Below are 10,471 nucleotides of genomic sequence, written 5' to 3'. Positions count from 1 at the left end.
TGTTTAAGTGTGTGCAGGTGCCTGCTGAGGCTTTGAAGTCACCACAAATAACGCCAACCTGAAAATAATCCCTTGAAGCAATATCAGCTCAGGCAGGCTGTGCTGTGACTTGTCTCTCATGTTGTGCTTTGAGGAAGAAAAACCTACTGCTTCATGCAGATGCTGCTGTTCTGGTATCACTGGAATTAAAGTGAATAGATTAGGCTGCGATTTGCATGGTTATGTTGCTTTTCCAAGTGTTTGGTTGGACTGTGCCCAGCTACCTGTGTGATTTCTTGCTGGGAGGAAGAAAATGTCTGTCAATGCAGTGATTTCCAGTAACCAGTGCCTATAATAGCAATAATTAAACTTTTTATCCAGAATTCCAGATAATGTTGCACTACTTGAGCTGGCCTGACTTGTAATTATTGCACAAAGAAACAAAGATCAACTGTTTAATAGACAATGAATGTTTTATATTCCCTGTATTCATTTTATAGTTTATATATGGAGGAGATATTTCTACTAATATGTGTATTCTTACACCAAAGTTTTTGTTTTGTTAGATACCTTTAGTATAATTTATTTGCACAGATTTTCCATGTACTTTGTATGCGTGTATGTAAGTAGATAATTATACAAGGATCTATGTGATGTGTGCTCATGGTTCTGTTGTCGGTAATAGCGTTGCCCAAATGGGAGATACAGTGCAAAGAAACGAAGCATTAATGTACTGTGCGGTACGAGCAGCATGTGCGTTTGGACTTTTCTTATGCTGTGTGTCTGTCAAAAATGAGAGCATTTGAACTATGAAAATGGACTTTCTCTGTAAGTTATTCACCTCTCCCTACACACAGCCTGCTGTAACCACACACATCGTTTAAGTCTATTTTTATTTGGGCTAACAAATGATTGTTTAAAATAAAATTTTGCCGAAACCTACATCTTCATTTGTCATTAAAAACTTTACTCCCCCCAGTGCCATTAGCTTCTGTTGCACTAGTACAGGTTTTTAAGTAAAATAGACTTTGGGGAGTGAAAAAGCACTTGGGGGTAGAAAAAGCATCAGATCTTGATATAAGAAAGGCAATTTTGTGGGTATTTTTTTCTCCACTCATACAGTGAGCACTTAGTGTGAATTTACCACCAAAGTGTTTCAGGTGTAAACATGACCTTGTGGCTCTACCCATTCGTTTGCATATGTAGACTCAGGTGAAAACATGGGGTGAGGGAGGAGGAAGTAGGAGGAGAAAGTCAGGTCTCTATGAATCTAGCTGTAGTTTTAAATTCTTTAATATTTCCCTTAGAGGTCTCTAAAACTAGCAGAGGGCTGAATATAAATGTTTTCTAGCTTTGCTTTGGCCACATCGTGGAGCTAAACTATGAGCCTACGTGTTCTCTTCTGCTGCAGCAGTACTGGAGTAAGCGCCACTGTGGCTCTTCCCTCAGTGGGAGTTCACTTGCTGGCTTGAGTGAGTTCATTGCTACCATGCAGGAGCAGTGCTACCGTGCTGTGCCCTGGTAGACCATCCTGCTTTGGTACCTGATAAAATCAGACTCTGAAAAATAAACTGAGGGCTGACATATGTATTATACCCGTTCCTTGTTTAGGTGCCTTTGTGGCTTCCTTACCTACAGGTAAATAAATTACACCACTTAGTACTACCACTTCTTAGAACACCTAATATCATTAAATAAGGATGGCATAACTCAAATTCCCAGTGGTGTTCTTGACTATGCACAAAAAACCCTTCCACCACTATCAAAATAGATGCTCTCCTCTGCACTAGAAGAGATCAAGGTGCCTAATTTTTCCCCCAATATCCCTCAGTGTGATCTGTTAAGGGAGGTTATCAACAGTACTTGTCTGACAGAACAGCCCAGTTGAGTAGCCTCCAGCCTACTTTGTGTTAACAAAAAATTACTTTGAAAAGGCTGTTCCCTGGTCATGTGAACACATTGAGCATCTGAGTGGGTGGAAAGGAGGACAGGAGGCTAGGCTAGCTGCAACAGCAAGGCAGTGATGAGGAGCAGGAGGTAGACAGGGAATGGAACGGTAACTGGCTTCATGGAACAGTGCAAGTTGTTACCTTCCTAACATGCACAGCTCTTCTCTGAGCAGAACAGGTTTGTAGGAATGAAATCCTAATGTCAGTTATGTGAAGCATTTGTCAGTAAATTCTCAATACAGTTTTTTCCCCCTACTAAAGTTTTACAAAGCAAAAATGACATGGGGTGTAAATACTTGTGATGTATGAAACAAACTGTATAAATAAATTTTTATTGATTTGGTCCTGTAATTACAGAACTATCTGGAAACAGCTGTTTCTTAGGTGTTTGTACGCTTGCACAGTGTAGGTTTTAGTGGATTTCTGATCTTGGTCGCAAAATGCAAACTATAGAAATAACTGAGGCATTCAAGTTTAGCATTCCTGTAGAGTTTAAGACTTGTTCTAATATGGCCTTCCAACTTTTATGATGAAATCATTTATTCCAAGTGATTAAAGAACATATAGACAAGGATACCATATACAGAGTTGGTGTGAAGACTTACAAGAGCAGTAGAAGGTCTGGTATTTGATTCTCAGGAGAATTCTTCTAGATAAAAATGTCTCCTATGAAGTATAGAAAACAAATAGCTGAACTACACCACCTGGAATATTTTCGTCTCGTGACATCAAATGTAATTGTTTGCAGCAAAGAAAAGAACTATCCTGTTGGACAGGAAGTTGCATTTACTCCTGCTTGTTACTATAAAGGAAAGATGTGATACTCTTGGTGACTATAAAGATTAAACCAGAGATTTATGTTAATGCAAAGGATTAAAAGAATCTTAATAACATGCATAAAGATGCAAATGTTTGCCTGCATTTTATCTGCTTGCAGATGAATTTGCCGTAAGGGAAATACTGAAGGGGGAGAACACATCCTCTCTCCCTGAATTGCAACATCTGGTTTAATACTGCACTCGCATGGTGACTGAGTGTTAGTTGTCTTCACCAATGTTTTTGAATAGTTTGATACTCATATTCATTCCCTCACATTCATAATTTAGGAGAAAATAACTATATGACCAACCTCAAATATTCCTGTTCATTGTATGGCTTCGTACTTCGCAGAATTTGATGAAACATACATATTTCTTAGTGTATTTTTTTCCTTGCTACCTTGTAACTTTCAAAGACTTGTTTTTATGAACAGCAAAGAACTTAAAATATTGGCCTCACGGTAGAGTTGTCATCTGCATTGAATTCAATTTCAAACTGTCCTCCCAGTGCAAACACAAGCCACACCAGCATGGAAAATTATGTGCTTTATTTGGGAGCCCTGACGTATAGTATTACACATGTATATACATACACTTCACATGGAGAAATTATAGAAAAATGGTTTGAAAAAGGAGGCATTTAAGGTGAAGGTGTAAACATCACTAACCATTTATGTTCTGTTTCGAGTTTGTTTTCCTGCTCTTCAATCAATTCTTTACTAACAGAGGAGTGTATATAAACAGAAGCCACCTGGATTTGTTATGCAATTCAGCTGATGTGATCGTGGAAGCGTCCCAGCTCTCAAATCAATACAAATCTTCAAAAGGTTTTGAGTAGTTGAACATCAAATAATCCATATAGTAAAAGTCATAGCTCCGTTGTCTTTGAGAAGGAGAAAGCTGTGCAAAGTATTGTTGTGTAATTTTAGTGGTAGTTCTTTCTTCATTGGAGTGCCTATCTTTGAATTTAGGGAAAGTCAGATTTTGTGGAGCACCAATTAAGTGCAAGAAGAAGTTTGCATCTTCTTCCATACTTTCAAATTTCCCAACAAAGTCATAGTCTATTAAGCATGGGCTGCAAAGCCTATTGACATGATCCCAGTGGATATCCATACCCACTGGCCTGTGTACGTCCAGGAGATATTGAATGAACTCCTTAAATTTGACACCAGAGCCTGTCCTTAGTGCTTCTTTGGTGGCGTTGACACGATACCTGGAAATGATCGCTTTGCCAAAAACCGGGTGATAGTAATTGTTTGGATGTTCAAACTTGTCCCGAAATGCTGACACCAGCTTTTCAAAAGGTTCACGAATGAAAAGCATCTTGGTGTAAGTGTTGAGCCTGTGATAGATTCCTTTGCGATCAAACCCATCCAGCCTTTTTAAGTAGTTTCCGTAGTGCACTGTGTTGTGCTGGATGTCCTTTGTGGAAGCAGCCAGCCCGTTGAGAACCATGAGCACCCGTTTCCAGTTAGAGCAGCCGGCTTTTGGTACTTCGCAGTACAGAACTCTGTATTTATCTTCTACAAATATTCTAGAAACATGGTAAGGAGTGATTATTCTCCTATTATTACTCTTGTACTTTGAACAAGTTTCCCTCATTATTTGCTTTCTTTCGCTTTGGATCTGATAGAGAGTTTTCCACTTGCTGTTACTTCTGTCCTCGGATTTCAGTGTGGGCAAGTTGAGAGTGGAACTGTTCATGGAAATCAGGATCGGGCTCTTTTTAATTACGAATCTCCTTCTCCGTTTATGGAGCCTGATAGAATTAATTTCCTCACCTTGCTGTTCGTAGTCTTTCCCCAGCGTTATGCTGCTTTGCCGTCTGTCTGTGCTCTGAAGCTTAGTGGGCACGTTTTCAGCTGGGTGTAATGAACTGCTCAGCTTTACCGTCGCTATTCCATCTGCAGTATTTTTTCTTAATCTTCTATCCCGGTTATTGCTGGAAACGCAGTCCTGATGGAAAAATAGATGAAAGATGTTACTAAATGAGAAACTGTTTGTCACTATTAACAGCTTGTGCAACTTAATGTAGATCTATTCGTACAGCTCCGAGTGCGTTGCCGAGAGTCCTCGGTGCTGTGCTCACACACTGGTAGCGACTTCTCTTATCTTGCCCTGTGCTTATGTTCAATCCAAAGGCTGAGATGAGCCTGAGGTGGTAAAGTGCTGTCCAGATTTGGGTTTTACTATATTTTGTGTGGTGCCTGCACCTAGGTTTTGATATTTGTCTTAGATATGCTGTCTTAAATACTTCTTGTGGAAATTTTGGTATATTTTGAGGACTTATTTAATTATTCCAGACTGCTTGTTGTTTGTTTTAAAACAGACAGTAAATAAATAAACAGCCAATAAAGCACACATCTGTTTTATTTGCTTTGTTCCCCCTCATCCCTCGCTCTTTCTGTAGGCTCTCTTTGCACTGAGGGCAATTGTGCGCAGAGTAAAGCCTTCCGGGGCTGATGGGAGGGAGGGAAGGTAATGGTGCTTCTGGAGTGAGGACGGGCAGGGAGCAAGAGTGGGAAGAAAGAAGCAAAAAGGGCTGCAGTGAGAAGATGGAGGCGTTGTAGAGAGGCAGAGGACTTGATGAAAGCAGCATGGATAGGGAACCCAAAGGGAGATAAATGAGATGAGTCTGGGACCAGAGCAATTAAGAGTTGATGAGCAGCAAGGAGGAGTCAGAATGAAGCTGTGAGTGGGAGTAGGGGAGTGAAAGCAGTAAGCCATGTGAGTCTATGGTACGGGCTTTCAGGAACCTGGTCTCTTTCATCAGGTGGATCTCACTGGCTGATACTATGTTCTGCACACAGCCCGCGTATGTTCCATTGCTTCCTGCTTCTCAACGCAGCTGAACTAAATCCCTGTCTACAAGTCTGTGCCTCTGCAACTGAAGTTGGGTCCTGGACATTGTAACTCCTTGTCATTCCTGTTTTGAGGAGTCACCTGGGAGCTGAATGGCACATGAAACCCCAGGGAATATTTCAACAGAGGATGCAGATATAGCTGTGCAATGTATATTGCTTATCTAAAACACTTAATGTTTATTTATATGTCTTATAAATTGTAAACTTCAGATTTTTGCAGTTCTACTTGCTCCGTAATAGTGTTTAAGTGGCTTCAAAAATAAGATATTGGAAGAATAGTGAAGTCTACACATCAGTATTAAACAAAACTCGTGAGTACTGTGCAAGTTTTTTGTAGCAGAACTTTGGTTTCTAAACTGTTTTGCTGGCTGTTCAGGTAGAGGTGGTGTGTGATGTGCTGGCTGGGAAACCAACTGACAATTTGTTACACGAGGCCCTATTCAGCTGTCAAGAATGATTGTTCTACTCTGCTCTTATCTTCAGAGGTTGCTTTCAGTATTCAAAGGTGTATTAAAGTTTTTGTCTAGGTAAAACAGAAGATGTGACATGGTAGTTCTATCTGTTACCCTTTTCATAGTGGCAGAAACTTGATCATTTACTCATTTACTCATGGTGTGGCATGTATTTCAAGGTTATCAAATTCAGACGTCCGAGATATTCACAGCACTGGTGATGATAACCTACACTTTCTGTGAAACTCAAATGCCATGATTTGAATGTCTTCTGTCAATACAGCTCTTCATCCAGAAGGTCAGGCAGGAACTGTAGAGATGGAGCGATGTCAGCCACTGACACTGATTTCACTGGCTGCCAGCTGTGTAGTTGTTCCTTAGCACACTTTGCACTTGAGCTTGAAATCTTGAGTAGCTGCGGTGGGCTCTCACTGCTGCTGTCAGTGTGCTAGCAGCCACTAGATGGAGGAATTTCACCAGGAGTTTTCTTTAGCCTATTTTGAAGTGTCTCTCAAGACACTCATTTGCTCAGTGTGATTTCACACAATATTAATATGCAAAGTTTACAGTATCTGTTAGCAATATCCAGTCTAGGGGAAAAAAACTAATAAAACTAAGGTTGTGTAGCTTATAAAATTCATGTTTTAAAAGGCAAATTTGTACTTCATGGCAAAGCTTTGAAGCATCATTCCATTTCAGTGCTTCATCTCTAGTCTAGTGTTATCTGAGCCATCTCTATCCTTACTCTGTACTCGAATATGGATTCAATTTTCCTTATATACTTGTGGAAACTTACTTTTTTTGGTTGCTGGAATCCCATGTTATATTTTATCCCTAAACAAAGAAAGAAATTACAGTCATTACTTAAAAATACAAACAATTTAATTTTTCTTGACTAATATCAGTGTGTATCATCTCAGTTACTAAAAGGAAAACAGAAATAGAAGTTATTGTTAGTACAATGATACAGACCAATGATGAATTTAAATTGATGTGCAGCTCATAGCAACAACACTCCTTTGAAGGACTCTTTATAGATGTCAAAGCAATTGTGGAAGGGATTAAATGTCATTATTTTTTATTTTTCCCTTTTACAGATGGGGAAACTGAGATGGAAGAAAACACATTGCTTAACCTCAGCTAACAGGAGAACAAGAAACTCTGGATCACAGGTTAGAGCTCTGAATAAATGCTGTTCTTTGTGTACATTTTAAATTTTCCCAAACTTTGGATAGTATTACTTAATCATAATAGTAGCTCGCATTGAGTACTATCCTTTGCTGTAAAACCAAATGCACCATGGAGTTATGTGTAAGTAAGTAAATGCTTGTAGAGTTTAGAGGAAAAACACATTATATTTTGCCACATTTTCTGGCTTCTACAGTGGAGCCTACTTGGAAAATATAATGATAAAGATGCAAAAATGCTAGAAGGCAGCTCTAGGAGATGTGTATGATCTTTGCTGTTCCTAATCTCTATTAAGTATAATAATAGGAAACACTTCTTAATTATTTTAGGGCTTTTCAACTTAGAACACTGCTAGCCTTGTTGTCAGTTGCTTCAGTTTAATAAATCTGCATTACAAATCCACAGCATTTTGACAAGGACAATTACAGTGCTTTGTAACACCTTCCACTGTAAGTGGAAACATCACTGGAATAGTTCAGTCCAGATTAATGTTCATGGTACTATGAAAGTTTTTGTGAAGAACTAGGCATGCACAGTGGTTCAATTTTAGTTTATTGCAGTGAAAGTAGTTAGTCCAACTTACATGATTAATCATGTTTTTTTATCAGAACTACAAACCGTTGTTAATAGTAGAGTCTGTCAGATTGCTAAGGGTATTTCTATGCTCTTAGAGCTCATCTATCAGTGCTCATCACTCTTTTGGCTCATGCTTGAGCTTTAATTCCACTACAGCAATTTGTTAGCAATAAAATCAAGGTGGATGGGGAATGTTGCAATTACGTGACTATTAAAAGCAAGGGGCGTATTATTATTTTTACTTCACCAGAAGTAGGTTCTGGACATTTTACAGGAGTCTTAAGCCGCCTTCTAGCTCCTTTGCACAAGCATTTAGCTGGAAAATAAAGTAAGGAGGTATATTCTAAGGAGAAACAGAGCTAGTCTATCGTGTCCTTGTCAGGGTTATAGAAGTTTAAAACTGGTTGCCTTGCACTAGGCATTACAGATGTTAACGAGCAGGTACGAGAGCTGTTTTTTCCTATCATTGAGTGTTTTTGTAGGACTGTTTCATAAAGGTAGCTTGCTTTAGAGACAAATAGTTTGCACTCATACTGTATGCTTTGAAAAATTAAAAATAAATGCTGTTGGGATATGAGTAACTGTTTAGAAATGATTCTTTGCTTATTGGTGTTAACACATAATCAGAACAATTCATGTTCAATGTAAATGTTTGGTGAAGCACTTGCCAATCTCTTCAATGTTTTCTGAATTTGACTTCTAAGAGTTGGCTTCTTTTAGCTGTCTTTCTCATGATACAGTCTGTCACTTCAGATTTAAAGCTACACGGGGAAAAAACCCTCAAGTATGGAGAATTCAGGGAAATTACATTGCACAGATCTACTCTGCTAATCAAATCTAAACTTAACGTTACACTGCATCATTGCATTTTGGCAATAATATCTGAGAGCTGGTAAGAAACATGGATAGTAATTTCTCCTTGCCTTAAATAACCTACGGGTGTCTGTGTCCAGGTAAAGTTAGTGATCATTAAGTGTTTGGTGCTGGACATGACAGTGACCAACATCTCACTATGCTCAGACAGAATAGCCAAGAGATGCCATCATTCTATCAATTGTATGTAATTTATGTCAGTTTTCATGGTGTTTTTTTTCTCTTCCCCTTGTGCAACCATGAATTTCCAGACCTGAGTTTGGCCTATGTTATATGACTGCTTTTGTTGTCTTCATGAAATATGAGCCTTATGCTTCATCCAGTCCTACCATATAGTCAGTCCCATTGTGAGTTTTTCTTTTTTTTGAATGCTACTAGCAACACAGTAAAAGGGCCTTCATCTTCCCTGTGTAATATTATATAGCTTTGCCTCTCTGCCTTCTCCTCTGTCTTTGTTTCAAGACCTAATTTTGGTTTGCCTCTGGTGTTTTCCGCTGTTCTGAGACTGCACTACAGCTGAAATATTTTTTAATAAAAATGATAACTTCAAGTCTGCATCTGACTCTTTCCCTTTAGTGGACTTCTGTGAGCAGTGTATACTTGTTTGCTTCATCCTAGCTGATTTGTGAAATACATATACTCTGGAAGGGCTGTTAATATCATTGCATGAACATCTGTGTCAAGTGTCCTATTCTCATGCACTTCAGTTTTATGTGCTTATTCAGAGAAGACAATACATACTTAACCACAGAATCAGTAGTGGATTAGTACTGAGAATTCTGATTAGCATGAAAAATCTTTAGTTTCAAAAGGATTTTCTCAAAAATATTGGTCAGACCACTTTAAATTTCCAAAAAGGAAAAAAAGGTGAACTGTTAGCTTGTGCTGGTATACATGAACTTAACGTTTCTTATCCTAACTTATTCCAATGTCTAATTGTTTACATATTTTAATTAAATTACTCATTAAAGTGGAAAAATACAGTTGCTGCTTCTGTGAACTGTTTGTTTTCACATATGTTAAAACTACAGTGTGCATGCTTAGAATGCTTTTTTAACTAGAACTGTTAGAAAATGCTTTTATATTGAAATGGAGGCCTAATCAATAGGAAAAATTATATATGGTGTGTATCTGTTTTGTTTACTATGCATGTTTCCTTTTTATATGTAAAAAACATTTTTTGAAGAAAAAAACAAAGCACCTTTAAAGTCCCAATCTAAGCTACATACTCAGTACCTCATTTTAATAGGGGGAAATTGATGAGGCAAGGTACCGAAGGCTTAGCAAAATGGTAGGACATCTTTGATTGTGTATCAAGAAAGAAGTGAATCCATAAAGTAAGTCTATATAATCTAACATCTCTAAGTCCTCAGTGAAGCTGAAAGTATCCAGTGTCATTTTCCACAGGTAAGTAAACTTTTACAGTGATGTTTTGGTTAACTGATGCAGTACTGAGCCATTGTCATAGCTAGATGCTCAGTGACAGGACAAGCGCTTCTGTTTTACAGAGAATTGTGGAGTCATGTGTTTCCGAGACACTGTAGTGTCTAACTTCAGCTCATGTCTAATGTTACACTGATTGTTGCAATGTTCAAGATGATGCAAACAAACCTTACTGTATTCTCTGTCAATGGCAAGGTGCATGCAGGGAGACAGAGCCTCCTGATAGTTGACCAAAGAATGTATTTGTCACTCTTCAGGTGAAGGCAATCAAACCAGGTCTCCATAGCATCTTTACTCCTGTAGCACCTTTTTGTATCTGGTGGCGGAAT

At 38.6% G+C, this 10,471-nt stretch overlaps 1 protein-coding gene across 4 annotated transcripts in view; it reads right to left on the bottom strand.

Annotated features, from left to right (window-relative positions):
- Positions 1 to 3,275: 3,275 nt before the first annotated feature.
- The window catches only part of CHST8 (carbohydrate sulfotransferase 8), a 175,782-nt gene continuing 168,586 nt past the window's right edge, over positions 3,276 to 10,471 (bottom strand). For all 4 annotated transcript variants that reach the window (XM_032195446.1, XM_032195447.1, XM_032195445.1 and 1 more), the window contains 2 exons: positions 6,859 to 6,896; positions 3,276 to 4,702 (listed from right to left, as the gene is read on the bottom strand). In XM_032195446.1, the coding sequence (XP_032051337.1) occupies positions 3,554 to 4,702; positions 6,859 to 6,896 (1,187 nt within the window). In that variant the 3' untranslated portion in view covers positions 3,276 to 3,553. The remainder of the gene's footprint in view (positions 4,703 to 6,858; positions 6,897 to 10,471) is intronic.

This window comes from Aythya fuligula, chromosome 12 (assembly GCF_009819795.1).
Source record: "Aythya fuligula isolate bAytFul2 chromosome 12, bAytFul2.pri, whole genome shotgun sequence".
NCBI lineage: Eukaryota > Metazoa > Chordata > Aves > Anseriformes > Anatidae > Aythya > Aythya fuligula.
Note: the sequence above shows the minus strand (reverse complement) of the source record. Positions and strands in the feature narration are given on the sequence as shown.